General features: G+C 50.5%; 2 protein-coding genes across 18 annotated transcripts in view; one reads left to right on the forward strand and one right to left on the reverse strand.

Annotated features, from left to right (window-relative positions):
- Positions 1-1,670: 1,670 nt before the first annotated feature.
- Positions 1,671-8,813, forward strand: ERFE (erythroferrone; the record flags this gene model as incomplete). Its single annotated transcript, XM_080670448.1, has 7 exons — positions 1,671-1,859; positions 4,101-4,211; positions 4,705-4,792; positions 6,207-6,599; positions 6,686-6,776; positions 7,480-7,558; positions 8,715-8,813. 7 exons carry the CDS (start codon positions 1,671-1,673, stop codon positions 8,811-8,813), a joined length of 1,050 nt encoding a protein of 349 aa, XP_080526574.1.
- The window catches only part of ILKAP (ILK associated serine/threonine phosphatase), a 37,902-nt gene continuing 22,586 nt past the window's right edge, over positions 5,780-21,095 (reverse strand). For 15 of the 17 annotated variants that reach the window (XM_080670447.1, XM_080670431.1, XM_080670441.1 and 12 more), the window contains 3 exons: positions 14,126-14,245; positions 12,325-12,406; positions 11,815-12,079 (listed from right to left, as the gene is read on the reverse strand). In XM_080670447.1, coding sequence (XP_080526573.1) covers positions 11,939-12,079; positions 12,325-12,406; positions 14,126-14,245 — 343 coding nt within the window. In that variant the 3' untranslated portion in view covers positions 11,815-11,938. Of the gene's footprint in view, positions 7,553-11,814; positions 12,080-12,324; positions 12,407-14,125; positions 14,246-21,095 lie in introns of those variants that run through there. The other 2 variants (XM_080670442.1, XM_080670440.1) reach the window with 2 other exon arrangements.

The raw sequence follows: 21,095 nt of genomic DNA on the forward strand, positions 1-21,095 counted from the left end.
ACGTCTCTTTCTTTGATTCTAATGTATAAAATAAATTGTAAAACTGCCATTCTCTGATGCATTGTTGTCCATTTGTTGAGATTTTATCTTTCTGGCAATTTTCATCATTTTGGCTCAAATAAACTCATAAAAATTCTCTACAGGTTCCAACATTTCTTACCTGGACAGTATGCAATAAAACAAAGAGCCCAAGTTGGGGGTGGGGGGACTTGCTCTTCTCAGGGATGGACCTGGAGTTTATGCTGGAGGGTATGCTTCACCTGTCCAGCAGTGTGTCCTGCACTGATCCAGTGGGCAGAGGGTAGCCTGGTCCCTGGTGGGGCCTGTCCCTACACCCTGCTAAGTCACCATAGGGCTCAGGACTCCAAGCCCAGGTCTTGTTCATGCCCATCAGTGCAGGGCAGTTGTCTCTGGCAACGGATTCACTCTGGGTGCCACCTTTTCAGGTCCCTGCAGGTGCTCCCGAGTGAGTTGGGAAGAACTGGGCATCCCGGCCCTGGGTGGGTAGCTCAGTTGGTTAGAGCATAGTCCTGATAGGCCTAGGTTGTAGATTCCATCCCTGTATATAGGGTACATACAAGAAGCAATCAATGAGCCTGGTGGCGTGGCTCATTGGTTGAGTGTTAACCTATGAACCAAGAGATCACAGTTCGATTCCCGGTCAGGACACATGCCTGGGTTGTGGGCTGGATCCCAGTGGGGGTCGTGCAGAAGGCAGCCAGTCAATGATTCTCTCTCATAATTGATGTTTCTAGTTCTTCCTCTCTGAAATCAATTTTTTAAAAAAGCAACCAATGAATGCATAAATAAGTGAAACAACAAATTGTTTCTCTCTTGCTCTCTCTCTAAAAGAAATAAAATAAAAATTAAAAAATTAAGTGAAAGAGGAAAGGAAGGAAGGAAGAGACAGAGACAGAGAGAGAGACACACAAGGAGGGAGGAAGGGAGGGAGGAAGGGAGGGAGGGAGGGAGGGAGGGAGGGAAGGAAGGAAGGAAGGAAGGGAGGGAGGGAGGGAGGGAGGGAGGGAGGGAGGGAGGGAGGGAGGAAGGAAGGAAGGAAGGAAGGAAGGAAGGAAGGAAGGAAGGAAGGAAGGAAGGAAGGAGAGAGAAAAAACCTTGCATCCCTGTGCTCAGGGCACCGCAGCCATGGGGAGAAGGCAACTCCAGCAAGGAGAGCGCCCTTCTGGGAAAGGTGCCTGAGTGTCTTCCCACTCCACGTGCTCAATCTGTCAATGAGGCGCTTGGGAGAAAGAATGCCTCAGGCCTGGGAGGAGGCAGGCGTCCCGGTTTCTTTCAGGGGAAAGTAAGTCGAAAGGGCTGAGGGTTCAATATGGGGAGAAGGGGCTCCGCAAAGCAGAAGTGCTGGACTGTGCGCAGGAAGTGACCCCGAAGCCTGCATTGGAGCAGGGGCACCACAAGGGAGTGCTCCCGACGCCTTCCGTGAGCCCCAGGAGGCCCTCCCGGCGCCACTCTCGCCTCCTCGTGCTGTCCCACAGCTCCTTCCTAAACTTCCGCTGCAGCGCACGCCCCAGCCGGGAGGGGGCGCCGGGCGGTGACGTGGGCGGGGTGAGGCGGGGGATTCAAGCCTCAAGCGTGTTATAAGGCTCGGAGCCTGAGAGCGATTCATTCCGAGACGCCGTGCTGCGAGTCCAGAGGTGCCCACCGCCTTAATGGCCTCCGCCGGAGCCCGCCTAGTGCTCTTCCTCGCCGGCCTGCTGGCCGTCACCGTCGCTGCCCCCTCTGACCTCGGGTCCGGGGATGCCTGGGATGCTGGTGCGCCCCCAGGAAACCGCGTCCGCAAGGAGCTGCCCGCCCATACTGCGGATCACCGCATGAGGCGTGCCACCACCGGCCTGTCGGTAAGACTCAGACCTCTGAGCCTCAGTTTCCCCACCCGGAGGCCGCACCTCCCTGAGGTCCAGGACACACCAAGAGAGGAGGGCGCTAGCTCCCGGGACCTCGCAAGCAGGGACCTGACTGACTTCCGGTGTCCTCCTTTCTAATGTGGGGATCAAGACGCTTAGCTTGCCGGGCTCCAGGGAGCAGAAGGGTTCTTGACGCCACCCCTCTGCATAGCTGGGTATTATAAAGGCCAGTCTTGACCTTGGCTTTTGGGTAGTTTTCTTTGGCATTAAAGCAAAGTTCTATTAGGCCATGGGAATATGCCGTTTATTTTGGGTCAGAAGGTAGTTGGGAAATACATGGAAATAACTTGATGTTCATAGGATTGGAAAGAAACGTGAGCAAATTACTGACCCCCTCCCGCAATCTACTTGGTGAAATTCCCTTGAAAAACGGAACTACTTTTCCGCAGGTCTGGGGGAAGGAGGTGTGAGGGCTGCAGAACCCCAGTGAGGTATGACTTCTGAATGTGCAGGAGTCACCCCTAGCTCTGCCCTGCTCCTTCTTTCCCAGCAGGGGTGAGGGGAATCAGGATGGGGAAGGTGGGTAGGAGGGTGTTGGGAGAGTCCTCAATGTGGTGGGGCCTTTCAGACAGGAAGGTGATTGGAGTCCCTGCATTATCAAGATGCTTATCGGCCATGCAAAAGATAGAGTAGCAGTGGGGCCTCAGGCCTGAGCTTCTCTCAGCATCACACTTGAAACCACCAAGGCCAAGGACACCCCTACCTGTGGAGGCAGCCAGCCCTTCTGGCTCCCTGGGAGGGTCCTCCCTAAAGTCCAGTCTCTCCACCTCAGCTACTTCCCATGAAGGCAGACCCCTCCCAGTCAACCACACCCCTGAGGGGCAGGGCCACCAAATGTTGGGGATACATTGCCAGGAAGCAGATGGGGAGCTGGGGTGCTTCCAAGCAGGGTTCTGGCCTTGGACCCTCTTTGGGGGTCAAGGTGGCACCAGATTCCCCAGCTCCTTTCCGAGAGTCCCTGAGGCTGGAGACCTTCGTCAGCCAAGGCAGCTGCTGGACACGCACTCACACCACGGCCCATCTCCCAGGTTTCCAGACCAACATGGCTCCACCTGTTTCTGCTCTCTCCATACCAAACTGGGGTCCGATCTGGTCCATGCACAGGACACTGGACCAGCTGTGAGGGCCAGCTCGGCATGCTCATGCAGCCCTCGTGGAATGCTGCCATGTGTTTCTACTGAGGGCAGTTTGAGGCTATAAGTGGCATCACAGATCCTTGTTTTCGGTGAGCAGCCAGCAGGTTGGCATCTCCCAGGGCCCAGCTCCCAATAAGACATGGGAAAGCTGGAGAGAGACAAGGGCCCTGGACACTTGGAGGCTCCTCCCACAGAAGCCCCCACATCCTCACCACTGCACAGTGGTTCCTGAAGAAAGCCCAGGGATGGGAGACCACCAGATCTGTCTCTGATGAAAGGACCTGACCAGCTCTAAAACGCTGGTTCCTTCCATCGGTACTGGAGTCGGTGCCCATGACCTCGTCTAAGCCCTCTTGGGCCAGTTTCTCTCCTAGCTGACAGCCTTGCCTGGAGCCCAGATAATCTGAGGCCTGCTGCCCAAAGGGCTACAGACCTCTCCCTGGAAGGTACCTGCTGAGAACTTTCCTGTCATGATTGGTCAGAATGCAGTATGCAGGGGAATGGCTATTTCTGGACCGGTCATTGTCCTTGCTCGGGTCAAATGTCCTTTAAGTCCTGAGGAGGATGGGCAGTGTCACGCCCTATGTGCAGGCCTTAAAATCCTGACATCTCAGTGCTGGACCACCCAGACCCCCTAATTGCCCTGGACTGAGGGCTGAAATTGGGTTCTCTGGAACTTCAGAAGATGGGGGTGGGATGGGAGGCCAGCTGATCGCTGGAGACCTAGGTAATCAGTTGCCTGTGGGTGTCAGTGGTCTGAGCCATCCGGTAACTCTCCGATGAGGGAGCTGGAGGAGGCCTGGTGGTGCAGCTGGGCTGGATTGCCACCTGCTACAGAGCTCTGCACCTGTCTTCCTCTCCCACAACGTCCAGATCATGGTGTGGCCCATTCCCCATGGTCCTCCCCAGGGGCTGTGCATCAAGGGCACCACTGAAGGCCAGTCCTATATATGACCTCCTGAAAAGTGTCCTGTCTGGTCTGCTCGGTGGACACCCACTGTGAGGGACAGGGTGTGGGAACCAACCTGATGCTTTCTAGGAGTCCACCACCAAGAGAACAGCCAGCCTGGGCCCCTGGGAGACCTGGAAAGCCTTCCTGAGGCACAATTACCTGGAGGATGCCAAGAGGAGCAAAGGCAGGAAGTTGGAGGTGAGCAAGGCCAGCCAGGATGTGTGCGCGAGGAGCCTCCAGTTGTGAGCCCTCCGTGAACCCCCAGCCCACCACACCCCTCGCCGGCCCCCAATGGCACACCCTGAGCACTTCACCAAGCAGACTCTTACCTTTGGCCTGGGGTAAGAGAGCACAGAAAGTGTCCAGCCAGAGGTTCAGGTGGCTCTGGGGCCTGTTCCTACAATTTACCCTGAATCCCTGGAATGCCAGGCAGCCCCATCAGCTCTCTCCCTCTACATCCTGCTATAGGAGACCTGGGCTGGCCTGGCCTGGGAGGGCAGCTTCCAAAGCATGGAACCTTACTGCCTTCTCAGCAGTCTGAGGCCCCAGAAGCTGACCTCTACCTTAGAGGTCAGAGGTCAAAGTGGGAGCCCCTTTTGCCTGCCTGTTAGTGGCAGGAGTTTGCAGAGCAGGTGCCCATAGTTCCCAGCCTGTCCATTCAGATGTCTTCACTGCCAAGTTTCCCTTCCAGCCATGCCCCCAAACCTTTGTCCTCCTGAACAACTCAAGGCCCATCAACTCATCAGAACTGGTGAAGGAGTTCCGGCAGCTGATAGAAGGTAGTAGATGCACACCATGTGGGGATATACTCCTGGGTGTGAGTGGGGTTGGGGAAGGTCTCCCAGAGGAGCCAAGTCAGGCTAGGCCTCAGCATGTCTGCAGCACCCAATAAGGCCCCTGCACTGTGCTAGGCTCAGGGTGAGGAGCTGGGGGTGGGAGTGTGGTAAGGAGGACACTGCAGAAGAAGGTGGACTTAACCACTTGGTGCTCAGTAGGTGCTTGGGGACCAGCACCCACACCCAATCTGGGAAGTCAGGCGAGTCCAGGAAAGGCCAGGAGATCTGAACCCATACCCCCTCTCAAGTGAGGAGTGTCAGGGAGGGGGCCAGGGCTCTTTAAGCTTTCACAGTGCTCCTCTGATTCCCTGTGACACCAGGGAGATTTAAGGCTCAACTGAGTCAACACAGGCCCTGACTGCGAACCCCAACTTCTTCCCCTCCCCAACAGATCTCAGCTGCTGGCAGAGACCCTTGGGAGGCTGCCTGGTGGGGCAGGGAGGACCGTGTACAGGGGCAGCACAGGGCTAGCATTACCAGGTCACCATCTGACCCAGGCTGGGCAGCTGAGATGGAAGGCATAGAGCAGTGGTTCTCAACCTTTCTAATGCCGCGACCCTTTAATACAGTTCCTCATGTTGTGGTGACCCCCAACCATAAAATTATTTTCGTTGCTACGACCCACAGGTTGAGAACCGCTGCTGTAGAGCCTAAGACCATCGGAAAACACAGATATTTACATTACGATTCATAATAGTAGCAAAATTACAGTTATGAACTAGCAACGAAAATAATTTTATGGTTGGGGGTCACCACATGAGGAACTGTATTAAAGGGTCGCGGCATTAGAAAGGTTGAGAACCACTGGCATAGAGGGAGATAGCAGAGCTGAGCTGAGCTATGGGACTGGGGGATGTCTCTGCACTGTGGCCACTGCTAAAGGGTAGCTCACATTATTTACTAGATTAATTTTATTATGAAGAACCTAGTGACAGAGCCTTTCCCCCACTTTAATTCAATATAGTGGTCAGTTACATACAGTTTCAGAGGCTGAAGAACCTACATATTATTTCCAGTATAGTTGCAATGATTATTTATGTATACCCAGCTTCCTTCCAAAGTTGACCAGGGCTGGTTGATATGATTGCATTCGCTGATACAATAAAACCATAAACAGAAAAACCACCACCACGAAGGGGGAAATGCGGGTAGGATAGGGAGGTAAGGCAGAGAACAAGGGCACTGGTTGTGAATCTGCCCTAAGCTTCCCGGTAGCCAAAGTGTGAAGGGAAACAGGGGCAGCGGCAGGGTCAAGAGGCAAAGTTTCTGCCTGCCAGGCAGGCTGGAGTCTCTGTGAGGGGTTTGAGGGGTGGGGGGCATGGAAAGGAGGGCTCAGGCTCCACTTGCTCTGTGCCAGAATTGGTGTCACTGGGAGAGGGCTTGAAGCTGGGCCCTGCCCCAGACGATGCAGAGGCAACAGGGAACAGGGACAAGGTGGACGAGCTGACAGAGGCCCTGGCCACGAGCCCACGGCTGGTGGGGGACGCCTTCCACTGCCGCCTGCGCCAGAAATTGGTGGTGGAGCGGCGCACGCTGCATGAACTTGGTGGCTACTACCTGGTGAGTCCTGGCCTAGTGGGGGAGAGGGGGGGGCAAGGAGAGGGTGTGGTGGGCCCAGGTGACCCTGTCTACGCTCCACAGCCTGAATCCGAGGGCGCTTTCTATCGTGGCCTGGGCCTGAACCTGACCAGCGGCCAGTACACAGCACCAATAGGGGGCTTCTATGCTCTTGCTGCCACGCTGCATGTGGGTGAGACCTAGTGCCAGAGTGTGTGGGGGGAGGACTGGGAAGAGGCCCTCAGCTCCACCCACTGACTACTCTCTCCCTCCCCCAAGCCCTCCCTCAGCAGAGGAAGCCAGAGCAGCAGCACCCTCGGGACCGCCTGCGCCTGCTCATCTGCATCGAGTCCCAGTGCCAAAATCACACGTGAGTGGGCGCGTGGGTGGGGGCGGGGAGTGCAGGCAGTTTGGGGCACTGGACCTGGGCCCTTTCCTCCATCCTCACTGCCCCAACCTGGGTGACCCCAATGCTCCCATCCCAGCAGCAGGAGCTAACTGGGCTACCTGGGCACACCCCATCACCTCAGCCATTCCCAGACCACTCTGCGACCCTTCCCCATTAACTCTCCCACCAACTCCTGTAAACTTCCTTCACTGCACATGACCTTGCCCACCTTCCAACTGCATGTGGGCACTGAGGGCAGGGGTTCCTCCCTCTGTCCCCCTACCCAGAACAGATACAGACCCAGGCGGGTGCTGGCAATAGCTGTTGAAGACAGGAATAAATGAAGTTCAAAACTTCTGATTCTGGTTTTGAGAGCCCTCCACACTGGCCTGACCCGGCTTTCTGGCGCACTGCTGCCCCTCCCATCTGAGCTGCAGCAGCCAGTGCAGTGGGGTTCCTCAGAGCTGCCTCTAGCTTCGGCCAGGCTTGCCTTTCCTGGCACCTGCAGCACAGCTGGTCCTGTGGAGACTGGCCTCCTTTTGGGAGCCCAGTTCAGATGTTGCCTCCACCAGAAGATCAGAGATAGCTGTCCCCTTGGCACTTTGCTGGGTCTTATGTCAGTGAGTGACATTGGCGGGGTCTGGGGTGGAGGCTCTGGCTGATCCTCTTCCTGCTTTGGCCACAGCTCCCTGGAGGCTGTCATAGGTCTGCAGAGCAGCAGTGAGGTCTTCACCATCTCCGTGAACGGTGTTCTGTATCTGCAGGTGCAGGGGCAGGGGCAGGGTTGGGCATGGGGGGGTACCACCTGGTTGTGTCCCTGAGATGACCTGGCAGGGAGGGGTGCTGGTGGGCACTAAGGGGCTCTGGGTACAGCACCCCAACTCCAGGCCTGGGAGAGGTTGGGGCCCCACCACAGCCCTCAAGACTAGTGCAGGCAAAGCTGGGCCATGTCTAGGTTTCCTTTTCCCAAACCTCACTCTGTCCACAGGGCCACTGGCTCTCAGCAGCGGCATCGAGACCTCCCAAGTCTCACACTGAGGGCTGGTGCTCCTAGTGGTAGAACAGGGGTCAGCTCCAGGGCCCAGGCTGACCTCCCTCATGACACCTGAGCCCATTGCCACTGCAGGAAGCAGGGCATGTAGTTATTTTCTTTCTAGCACTGGGGATTGGGGCAAGTAGTCAAGGAATTCATGCAAAGGTGAGATTCACTAAAAAAGAAAAACTGTCAGTGTGGATGTGTGAACAACAGCTCACATTTAAATAGCACTATGCAGGCCCCATTCTCATTCTAAGTGCGTTGCAAAAATGACCCATTTCATTGTCACAGCACTTTGAGGTGGGTACTACTACTATTCCCATTTTACAAACGGGAACAAAGCACAGAACGGTTAAATAACTTGCCCAAGCTCACACAGCAGCCAGGATTGGAGGCCCAGCTGCTGAAAGGCATTTAGTGGTCTGGTCTGGTCCCAGGCACCGAACACATGGGCAAAGTCAAATGGCTCACGGTGCACCTGGAGTCCTAAAATGCAGGAGGGGTGGGTCCCTGGAGTCTGCAGTTTTGGGAGTTCCCAGGGGATGGGATCCTGCTGGTGTGTGGACATCTGGAGCAGCCATGCCAGAGTACTGATCATTCCCACAATAGCCCTGCCCAACGGGTCAGACACCAGGCCTGTGGGACGGGGCCACCCTCATACCCAAGGTTAGAGCCTTACAGGCTCCATATGCAGCACAGAAGCCTGTTGGACTCTCGACCCCCTGCTGGCCCTGAGCAGAGGTTCCCTCTCATACATGCGAACTGCAGGAGCCCATAAGCGCAGGGGCCAATGGAGCTGGAAAGAAAGCACTAGAACGGGGCAGAGGTGCTGTGTTTTGAGGGTGTGGCTGCCAGTGCCCAGGCTGACGCTGCCCTTCTCACAGATAGGGCAGTACACCTCCGTCTTCCTGGACAACGCCAGCGGCTCCCTCGTCACTGTGCAAGGCGGCTCCCAGTTCAGCGCTCTCCTCCTTGGCATCTGAGCAGTATCGAGCTGGGTCCCAACAATCTCTGGGCAGTGTTAGAGTGACAGAGGCCACATGCAGGAGAAAGCCCATTCAACTGCCCACAGTGGCCCCTGCAGTTCAGCCCAGAGATGGCCACTCCAGGCAGCCTGGGGAGGTAACAAGCAAACCTGCTGCCCCAGAACCAGAAAGGACTTTAAGATCCAGCTTTACCAGGGTTCAGCGCACCCAGGCCTGGGGCCCCCAGCTGGCCTATTGGCTTGTCTAAAATCTCAGCTCCACCTGGCCTGCATGGCTCAGTGGTTGGGCATCAACCCATGAACCAGGAGGTCAGTTTCATTCCTCCTCTGGGCACATGCCCAGGTGCGGGCTCGATTCCCAGTGTGGGGCATGCAGAAGCCAGCCAATCAATTATTCTTTCTCGTCACTGATATTTCTTTCTCTCTCTCTTCCTCTCTGAAATCAATAAAAATATACTTAAAAAATAAATAAAACCTCAGCTTCTTCACTGTGGCCAAGCCCCGCCCTTTCCATCTTTCTTAGCGTTGAGAGTGCGGGCACGGGAATGGCCGGTCTGCCCGCTGGGGTGCCCTGTGTAGAGGAGCAAGGCAGTCTGTGCAGGGCTGCAGGGCCCCCTAGGGTACGTGAGCTGCATGGAGGGCCGGCTTTAGCAGCAGCCTTCTCACTGTGCCCATCTCCACCTGGGGCTCCCTCCCAACCACGCCTTTGGCCTGTACTGATCACAGGATCTAAGACTCTCTTTGTGGCCCCTTGGTACAGCAACCTTGGACATCAGACACTGGACAGGGCTTATGGGGTGGGGGGCAGAGAGTCTGGGCCCAGCTTCCAGGAGCTCCTTTCACTTATTAACATGTACAAACTAACAGGCACGCTCAACTTGCAGACAGATGATTTATCAAAGAGGAGCGGTAAACCTTTTCATAGACAAGGTCCTTTCCCATCCCGAGGCTGACTCACTGCTAAGATCCACCAGCCATATGGAAGAGCGAGAACATCCTTGAAGGCCCCGCCCACCCACCTGACCAGGCTAAACAGAGGCTTCCCAGGAGCTAGCAGCCCCTGGTCCCCGCCCCAGCCTAGCAGGGTCCATTGGGTTCTGGAGCTCTTCAAGGCATACACTCCAGTTAGGTGAAAATAGGCTACAAGCTCAGACAGGTGGAGATGGAGACCATACGGAGAAAGAGCTGGTCTTGAGAGGGCTGGGTACCACCAAGCCCCGTGCTGCTGCAGCAGTGATAGCACCTACATAGTTGTCAGCCTACAGCACATTCCATCTAAGGAGCAAGAATGTCCCAGAGCAGGTGGTCCTTCTGAAGTTACTCCAACACCCATCCATACACACAATGGGCTCACATGAAATCTGGTACCATAGGATATTGTGGGGACAATGGCTTAATCTCTTAGCTGGCCTCAGGATGACTTCCCCAGGAGCCTACACAGAAGTAAACATCTCACTCCCAGCTGGCTCCCAACAAGAAACCCTGTACCCCTTGCCAGGCCTGGCACAGGCACAATTCTCAGTAGGACCTGCACCCGCCCTACTAGGAAGTGCCAGCTGGCCTGGTGTCCTGTGTCCCTCTCTCTCTGATAAGGGCTGGTGTAGCCACAGATATTTTAGGAAAGTTATCTTTTACCCTTGAAAAAGCCACAGATCTCTTTCATTTTCTCCACGTAAGTATTATAGCCATTTATTAGAGTATTTATTGTTTAGTATAGTCAGATGAAATATATTTATATAACTAACTTTATGAATTGATCAAGTACCTAAGAATTGTTACGTGATAATACAAAAATAAATATAGACCTTAAAATATAGGATCTTAACCATTTTAAGCCAGGTCCACTGAGGATAGGGAGGAGTGACCTCTTTGAGGTGAGGTGGGGATGACCCCCAGCTGGGGAGGAGGCTTGAACTCCATGAAGAAGGTGGGGGAAGGGACTTGCCAGGGAAGCCACAGTGGAAGCCACAGTGGCAAGCCTCTTCCAGCTCTGAGACAGTGGCACGCTGGGAATTAGGGGCATGTGAGTCACATGTTGACACCTAGTTTGCTATAGGAGGACGTTTATCGAGCAAATTATTTATTTCCCAATTTGAGATGTTGAGGCTCTTTCCTTCAATGATGCCAGTTCCTCAGCAGCAACGGAACCTGGCATGTAACTCTCTGGGGAAGGGTGTGCTCAAAATGTTCCCCTGAGGTACTTGTAAGCAGGGACACCAATCCCACCAACCGACTGGGTGATAAGACCATGTGTGTATGCTGGGCGGGGGCCAGAGAACATTACAAAACAGCTTCCTGAATGGCAAGTTTTTAAAATCTTACATCATCCTGAGGCAAGCATTTGCCCAAAAAGACTTTAGAGCTGCTTTCCAGAAAAGTAATTACAGCAATACCAATGACTTGTTTTATATAGAAATAAGAGCTTGAAAAGTATTTTCTAATCTTCCTGATAGGCTGATCATGCATGCATTTTCCCCTTTGAACATCTTTAACAGAAGGGTACCCCTGTAAGGTGTTACTGGAAGATGGACTCAGCCCAGCAGAGCTCACTGAATGCACATTCTTACAACGCAGTTGGCTCTCAGAAGCCACACTCCACAGTAGCTTGACTGCTCCATCTGGGAAGTACATTTCACCCCCAGGGGATCCCGATGGGAGACCTGGTAAAGCCAGTCCTCCAGAGCCCTTCCTCCAGACTGTGCCTATTCTCACAGGAATCAGAAACAAGCTGAACCACCGCGCTGCTTCGGAGAGCTCACCAGGGGCACACCACTCTCGAGTAGATAACTTTGTGTACCAGTCTACTGTCCTGGCTAAGCCTGGATTGAGCTACAAAATGTTCTGTAACCTTATTTTTGTATGGAAATCTGAAAGAAGCTGGAGTGCTCCATTAGCCCTGGGGTTGGGACCCACCTGTCCTAACAAGAAGATCAGAGTATATTCAAAAGCAAACATAATTAGCCTCTGAAGGGTCATGAGTTTCTCAAAATGTAATGAGATAAGATTAGAAAAAAGAGAAACTTTTATTTACAACCATGGGAATCCCACAGGAGTACACGAAACACACATAATGTGTACACACACACACATATGAACCTTTGAAGCCAGTGGCACGCCGCGCCCTCAGTGCCCTATCCGCACCAACATCACCGTGACGTTATCCGCCGAACCCCGCTGCACTGCCTTGTTGGCCAGCCTATTGCAGGCTGCTTCGTAGCGTGTATCCACAGCGGGCTTCCCTTCCCGGCTCTGGATCTTCTCATCCTACCGGGCAGGAAAGGGTGCTGGTGAATAGGGGAATCCTGCACCCCACCACTCTCCTGAGACAACATCACCATAAGAAAGAATTGCTCAGTCTCCATCAGGGCAGGCAGGACAAACTGACCAGTCTCCCGGACATTGAAAATGCACACAAGGATATCCCCCACAATGGGGATGTAGGGGAGAACTGGGGTGTCAGTAAGGTGCAGCTGGACAACTGGCACTCACTCCCTTGTGCAATTTCTTACCTCGAGGCAGGACAAGATGAAGTTCACAGCTTCTTCTGGGGTAAAGACCTTGAAGAGGCCGTCGCAGGCCAGCAAAATGAACCTACAATACGGGGAAGAAATGTAAATGGGTTTTAACAGCAAACTCTATAAAATGGACAGTAACAGAGGAAAAAGAAACAACTTGTCCAACTACGAAAAAGCTAAGAATTTTTAAAAAGTAATTTGACTTCTATGAGACAAAGACTAAAACTATTTAAAAATAATTGTAGCTGGGACAAGCCTTCTGGTCACCAACATTGAAAGTATGAATTCAAACATTAGGTAGGTACTGCACTTTCTTATATAAACGCAAAAGGTGTATCACCAAGTAAAAGCATCAGGTGTTATGGTAAATATACACAGAACTTCTATCGCCACCTGCCTTGAGCCATTTCCTGAAGACATAAAACTAGTGGTTAGACCTAAATGGAACATCCTGGAAGCCATGCTGAGTCCAAGGCTCCAGGAGGACAACCACACACTTTCACTGTCTGAAAACAGGATTATTTCCCTATCAAAACCCCCATCCTCTGGGCTTCCCAAGGAAAGTCCTTCTGAACAATGGTGGCTCAGATATAAAGATTTTAGTTCTCCAAGCAGCAAGGAATGCTCCCCACGGCTTTAACCACCTCTCTTTTCTCAGTCATACCCAGGTCTTAGTTCTCCTCTTTTGACTGAGCATTCATTCCACAGGTATTTACCAGCACCTAGTCTGTGCCTGGGACAGTGGGGCACAAGTCCCAGAAGGCTCCTGTCCCTTCCAGTGAGGTGACAACCACCCAGAGTGGAGGGGGCTAGCATATCACACAGCAGGGGCCTGGTCTGGCGGCAGGCAGACAAGACTTTCCTGGGGCATCACTCAGAAAAACAGAGGAGAGGCTGGTGGAAACACGTCCCAAGACCCTAGGGTCAGCAAGAGCATGGCGTGCTGAAGGCAGGCATGGAGAATAGGGAGGCTGAGCAGGGAAGATCAAAGTAGGGCTCCTTACCTGCAGCACGGAGACCAGGGCTCAGAGCCATGCTCTAGAAGAGCTCCTACCCCCAAGGCTGCAGCTTGATCAATGAGCCTTTCTCACCTCCCTCATCACTCAGTCTTGTGAGCCCCTTGTTCTGAGCTCTTCCCTATTCTCCTCTGCACCACTGCCTTAGTTCAGCCAGGGACACCACCAGATCCTAATGAGCCTCTGGGCTCCATCCTGCTCCAAACCCCAACAATTAGGGCTTCCTGCCAGCAGGCAGCCAGGCAGTGTGGTGCCTCATCTTCAGGTAGCTTAGAATGGCGATGGACAACTGAACAGACCGTCTTTCTCAACCTAGCTTCGTCTGCCTAAAAATCGCCCATGACCCTCCATCATGAGAAGCTAAAATTCAAACTCCTCAGCATGGAACTCAGTCGGTCCCCATCATCTCTTTCACCCACATTCCCTGCCACCATTCAACTATCAATCTGTCACCGGCAGCAGCCTGGCACCCTTTCACACTGTCCCATTTTAATGCCTTCGTTGTGTGTTTCCTCTACTAGAAAACCCTCTTGTTCCTCCAACAGGGACTCCCCCCACTCCCCACTGCCAGGCTCCCAGAGCAGCCCATACTCCTAGGACACGAGTGCCCCCTACCAGACTGTGTGGCCTACTAGAGCAGAACCGTAGAACTGTATTTTATCTCTCTGCACCTCCAGGGCCTAACATAGTGCCCAAGATACAGCTCCTTACAAGCCAGAAGAGTTGGGGATAGATAGACCACATGTGTGCATGCCCATGCCTCTAGCGGGCACTTTTACCTGTCATTGGGGGTCAGCTGGCAACGTCTGATGTCTGGCACAGAAGTGACCCCACAGCGCTTGTACTGCCCATCCCCAATGGATCGGGACACCTCCAGCACACCTAAGACACGCCCGTCCCTAAATAAAGGGAAAACAATTCAGATTCCATCTGCCAGATCATAAGGCCACAGTACTTACAATCTGATAGTAAAATCAGAAAAAAAGGACAGAGTGAAAGATGTAGCCTGCAAAGGTCACATTAAACAGCATCATGCCCTAGCCGGTTTGGCTCAGTGGATAGAGAGTCGGCCTGTGGACTTAAGGGTCCGGGTTTGATTCCGGTCAAGGGCACATGCCTCGGTTGTAGACTCAATCCCCAGTAGGGGGCATGCAGGAGACAGCGATCAATGATTCTCTCTCATCATCGAAGTTTCTCTCTCTGAAATCAATAAAAATATGAAACAAACAAACAAAAAAATCCCAGCATCATCTCCTGACCTCAAATAATACACAGGAGATGTACTGAGTCTCCATTGCTCTAGGTCAGTGATCGGCAAACCGCAGCTCGCGAGCCACATGAGGCTCTTTGGCCCCTTGAGTTTTCTCACGCCACTTCAAAATAGACTCGTCCAGGCCGAAAACCGACTTCTGCACATGGGCCACGAAGTTTCAATCACACTGTATGTGCGCGCCCGCACATGGTATTTGAGCCTGCCGCATGTGGCTCGTGAGCCGCGGTTTGCCGACCACTGCTCTAGGTCAAGCATGCCAAATTCTTAGCCCACAATGAGTATTTTTGCGGCCCAGCCAATATAACAGTAAGAAACGTTTTAATAAAAATTTCGTAACTTCATTTTTACAATATCCTATTATACATAATTATTAATAACGAACTACAAAGTTCCAATGACCGATTACTCTAATCGTGTTGCATTCATTTCCCTTACGCGAAGGCACAACATTTCTCTCCACTAATACTAGCAGCAAATATTTTAGCAGCTGATTACCACGTCATTAGTTTTGGACTGACTTGTTCGGTGTGCGCAACAGGAAGTATTTCGCTTTCGGAGAACAAGAAAAATAGGTTTAGTTGCATTACACTTATTAATTTGTGCAGTTATTCAGTGTCTGGTAAGTCAATGTTCAAGGAAAAATATTAATTTTTATTAAAATGTTCCATTATTTTGTTAACGATTACTCATTTATTTCAGCCCTTTGTATTCAGCATGTCTCTATTGAAATAAACCTATGTTTCTATGAAAATTGAAGCTTTTGGTTTTTTTGCAGCCCATATAAACTTAAGCCTTATTTGGCCTGTGTTAGCCTTTGAGTTTGACATGCTTACTCTAGGTCATTAATGTTCCTGTGGCCCTTGGTGCCTCAGCCGGGCTGCATATTAGAGGGAACAGTGCCCCCTCTGGCTGCACTTATGTGGTCACAATGGTCTGTTAATTTGCCCAAAGCTGGGAGTGAACTTAACTGGACTGAGTAGGGGCTTGGCTTTGTTTTTCTGTTTATCTTAAAGCTCCTTAGGTGATCTGAGCATGCATGCAGGGTTAAGAAAAGGTGGAACAGAGGACTATTTTGCATTTCCTAATTAGGTTTGGAAAATACTCAAAGTGACCATTCCCAGACTCCACAGCACCTTTTCTTTCCACCAGGTATGGGTATGATTAACTTACATCAATTGGTAACACACTGCATAGCATTACACTTTTACCCATCCTATTTTTAGGTAAAGGATACAAAGATGGTGAGGTGACCCATAAGTGGGACCATGCTGTAAAACAGGGAACAACAGTACTTGACTCAAGGCCCCCAAGAACAATTCTGGTGGTGCTGCCACTGTGTGACCTCAGGCAGTTGCTACTGGGGGGCCCTCAGACCCTCACGTATACAGCAGGAGGAGAAACCACACTGGAGAAGATGCAGGTGAGTGCTCAGCAAACACCAAAGCTGGGCCTGGAGATGATGTGTGAATGGAGGCACATGGCAGAACATCCTCGCCTAGGCCTGGACCGCTGTTTCGAAGTCAGAGTTCAGCCTGGCCTTGGCCTTACACTGTGCCCAGTCACCCTCTCAGTGGGAACAGCTGAGTGATCAGCAACAGACTTGACCTGGCACCTGAGAGAAGTCAAGCAGTCACCCCATACAATTACTAGAGCGAACAGCAGGGGGCGAGTTACACAGGAGCAGCAGTGAAGATGGACAGAGTAGGGTTGGGAGAGTCCCTCAGCCCTAAGAGTGCCATTAAGGAAGCCGCTCAAAGCATAAGAATCCAACCAAGTGCTTCTTCAGAGACCAAGTGGCCAGGTGCCCAGTGTGGACACCCCTCCGCCACATCATGAATGCAGCTCGTTTCAAGACCAAGTGTCATGACCTGGACACAGGGCTGGACCATCCGCCTTCATGCTCAGACAAGTTCAACAGAACTACACGCTCCTTTGCTACCCTCAGAGTTCCCCCAGACCACCGTGCTGAGGAGTGAGGGGCTCTTAAGTCTCAACCCATGAATCCTGGGACCACCTTCCCTGGTGCATTCCCCACTTTTGCTCAGAATTGTGTTAGTTTCCATCTCTTTCCCACCTGCCCATCAAGCATAGCTTCATGCTTCCTCAGCCAAACTTCTGATCTCTGTGATCTTTGCTGGTACTTTCTCTTCCAGTTTCTCTTTCACAATGAGAGAGAGATAGAGAGGCACTGAGACAGTTGCCCTGGCGGCCAGGATAAGCTGGACACTGCTCTAATGTCAGCTCCTCTAGCATATCAGCAAAAGCAGGCCACAGTCAGTCTCGATGCTTTTGCATCCTCTTCTGACCCAGATGCCCAAGTCCTGCGTCTTACTATGATAGATGCTAACGAGGTAACTGAAGGTGGATTCCAGAATATCTCCTTTTCGATATCAGAGACCTACATGTGACCTGGTCCCAGACACATGCACTGCATATTTGTTTATTTATTTATTTAATATATATATATATATATTTTTTTAATATATTTTATTGATATTTTACAGAGAGGAAGGGAGAGGGATAGAGAGTTAGAAACATCGATGAGAGAGAAACATCGATCAGCTGCCTCCTGCACACCTCCCACTGGGGATGTGCCCGCAACCAAGGTACGTGCCCTTGACCGGAATCGAACCTGGGACCCTTCAGTCCGCAGGCTGACGCTCTATCCACTGAGCCAAACCGGTTTCGGCTATTTAATATATTTTTATTGATTTTTTTATAGAGAGAAAGGGAGAGGGATAGAGTTAGAAACATTGATGAGAGAAACACCGATCAGCTGCCTCCTGCACGCCCCCTACACGGTATCGAGCTCACAACCAAGATACATGCCCGGGACCGGACTCAAACCCAGGACCATTCAGTCCGAGTGCAAATGCTCTCCACTGAGCCAAAAACGGTTAGGGCTGTACTGCATATTTACATCTAAATGCTATACATGCAAGCCTGCCTCATCTGTCCTGTCCAGATGCCTTCCTCGTAAAATAAAAATAAAACTGCACCTTCTCAGAGAAGTCCAAGATAGTGTGACACATTGCTGCACACAATATGCTAAAGAAAGTAGAAAAAATAAAAGAGTATGTATACAGATTTGCTTCTTTCTGTAAGAAAGATGGGAGAGAATCCAGAACCATGAGTGAGGGGGACAGCACAGAACCTATAATAAGCCTTTTTATTTAACCATGTAAATGTGGGTTTTTATTTTTTTAATTATAATAAAAACATACACACAAAATAAGATTTACCTTTAACTATTTTTAATGTACAGTTGAGTGCATTAACTGAGTTCACACTATTGTGCAGCCATCACCACCATCATCTCCAGAATTCTCTTCATCTTCCCAAACTGAACCTCTGTTGAACACTCACTCCATACCATCTTCCTCTGGCGACCCCCATTTCACTTCCTGGCTCTATGAATCTGGCCATTCTATGCACCTCATATTCACATAATCATACAGTGTTTGCCTTCTGTGACTGGCTCATTTCACTCAGCATCATGTCCTCAAGGTTCATCCATGCTGTAGCCAGTGAGAGGATTTCCTTCTTTTAGAAGGCTGAATAGTATCCACTATATGGATGGACCACATTTGTTTATTGCTTCATCTACTGATGGATACTAGGATTGCTTCCACTGTTTGGCTGTTGTCAATAATATTACTATAAACATGGATGTGCACACACCCGTCCAAATCCTTGCTGGCAATTATTCTGTGGAATTGCTAGATCACATGGTAATTCTATTTTTAATATTAGAGGAACCTCCATACTGTTTTCCACCACAGCTGCACCATTTTACATCCCCAACAACAGTGCACAAGGTTCCAATTTCACCATGTAAATGACTTATAATATAGGGTGAAAAGCCCTAAAATCTAAGACAAATTGAAACTAGTGATCATAATGACCTAGGTGGTAACACAAGCACAGCGAAAACGATTATTCTAGGTTTACAAATATGTCCTTCATGAGAAATAGTTCAAGGACAAGAGAACTACACTGTAAGGAACTCAAACTTCATAATAGTGATAATGCAAATAAATGTACTGTTATTAGGAACCAAGATTTTCAGCAAAAAGGACAGATCTATGACTACTGAGTCATAGAAGTTAAGAGAAAGCCCTGTACTGTTAAATTTGAATAACAAATAGCAGCCTACGCTCACCATCTAAAGAGTGCTGAACAGACTTAGAATTAGTGACATTCCAGGTGAAATAAGAGTCCCCAGCACAGGGAGCTAGGTTTTAAAGATGAATGGAAAAGTCAGCTCAAAGGCACTCCCTTTCACTGGCCACATTGGGGGTAATGTGGGCAGGAAACCCATCAGGACCCTATGACTAGCATCAGCACTGAAATCACACACCCCTGACAAATGGTGGTTCAGAGCAAGGAGAGAGGAGAAAGGGAAAGAAGCAGAGTGAAAAGAAAAACCACTAGGCCCTGGCTGGGTAGCTCAGTTGGTTACAGCATTGTTCTGAGAGGCCAAGGTTGCAGTGTCAATCCCGTCAGGGCACATACAAGAATTCATAAGTAAGTTAACAAATCAATCTTTCTCTTCCTCACCCCCTCCCCTGTCTCTAAACATCAATTAAAAAAAAAAAAAAAAAAGGGAAAAACACCACTAATTTCCATAAGTGCAGGTGGCCATCTTACTTTGCAAATTGATAATGAAAGAAATGAACATCAACACTGCTTTCTGGGAAGCAAGTATGGTTCATTCATACCCCACTGATGAAGGAAAGCCTCTCCTTGTAGGATGCCTGTTAATACCTGTGGCAGGAATTCCAAGAGCAGGAAAACATCTTTGTCATCCCTATTAAATACTGATTCAGACAAGAATCACTAAGGGATCTACCATCATGACGGAAAAAAGAATGTCCCCAAGGTGCTAAAGTGCATCTCCCTAGATCATCTGCTGATCACACAGAGAAACCTGTCCCTTTCCCTGCAGGGACTTGTTACCGCCAAAGTCCAGTGCTGGGAACTCAGCAACAGTGACCTTACGTGGGGGATTATCAAATATAGGCCACCCCCAAACAAGTATTTTTCTAAAAATGTTTAATCTGAATCTAAAGAAGACTTTAGACCTAATTTCTAGTTTATAGGAAAAACATGTAAACAACTTAAATGATACCATGAAAACACAGGCAAACTCAGAACGTGACCCTATATAACCGCTGGCCTAGACAACTGCATGATCCAAATGGAGTAAGAGTGGAGACCATGCTACACTGAACGATGTGAATCCAAAGTGAGCATGAGTGCTGGCTGGACGCTGCTTTCAAACCAAGACACTTTGGGGACAACTTGGAGAAATATGAATATAGACAGAATTACAGATAACCTAAAGAATTATTTTCTTAAGTGTTATGTCTGCAACTAACTTTCAGTTAGTTCTGCCTAGCATACACATACACGAACCAAATATGGCAAAATGTTAATTACTAAATCTAGATGGTAGATATTGAAATGTTTACTCTAATTTTAATAATCAAAGTGGGAAGAGTAGAGGGAAAGAAATGCCCACCAGTCCTGGACTCGGGCAGATGGGATCACAGCCTGGCCCTGCTGCTGAGGAGCAAGGTCACTGCCACCTAAGCCTCCGTGCCCTCTTCTCTGCAGTGCAGGGTTCACCTTGAGCACACTGTCAAATGGGCTCCCTAAGGCATCTGCACACCGCTCATAGCAAATGGGCACTGGGAAAAAGGAAGAACCTCAACAGAGCTGATGATTCACCCATAGGACTGTCAATGTCAAAGGCCTTTCCAAGGAGTTCAGCCAAAGCAGAGTTTTAAAGTTGTAAGAAAGGGCAGAAAGATGATGCTGATATTAACACTGGGGTCACATTCTCAAGCATTAACTTCTGCAGCCGCCACGGTGGGAAAATGGGGCACGTGCCACTGCCCAAGGTCTAGAACAGCCGTGGGCAAACTAAGGCCCGCGGGCCGGATCCGGCCCGTTCGGCTGTTCTATCCGGCCCGCGGAGCCAAAAGAGCGGAGGGTTCTCTTGCGCTCCCCTCCGCTCCTTCACCAGCAGCAGTGTTAACATGGCAACGTCGGGAAACACGGCCGCAGCTCCTTTTTCTGAGTGGGCGGATTTATATCCGCCCATTCAGTAGAAGGAACAACCTCTCAATCTTCCAGAGGCTCCTTGTAATGCCCTCGGACACGTCCCCCGACATCACCCTGGGAATGCGTAGACACGTTATCGTGGTGATGTAGGGAGACATGCCCCTGGAGAGCACAGTATCAGAGCATTAGCTGAAAAGGAGACCAACAACACTGTTCCCACTGAAGTTGATGTTTTAAAGACCAAAAACCTTTCAACCCAGTCTACACTGCCATCTACATCTACGTCCCGGGCATCATTTGGAAGTTGCACTAAAGAAAATGTTTAATTTACTGTTTACACATTTTGTTCTTTTCTATTTGTTTTAGTTTTAAATTATTTTATTATATTTAAGTTTAATTTGAAAGGC

This window comes from Plecotus auritus, assembly GCF_963455305.1.
Source record: "Plecotus auritus genome assembly, chromosome: 5".
Classification (NCBI taxonomy): Eukaryota; Metazoa; Chordata; class Mammalia; order Chiroptera; family Vespertilionidae; genus Plecotus; species Plecotus auritus.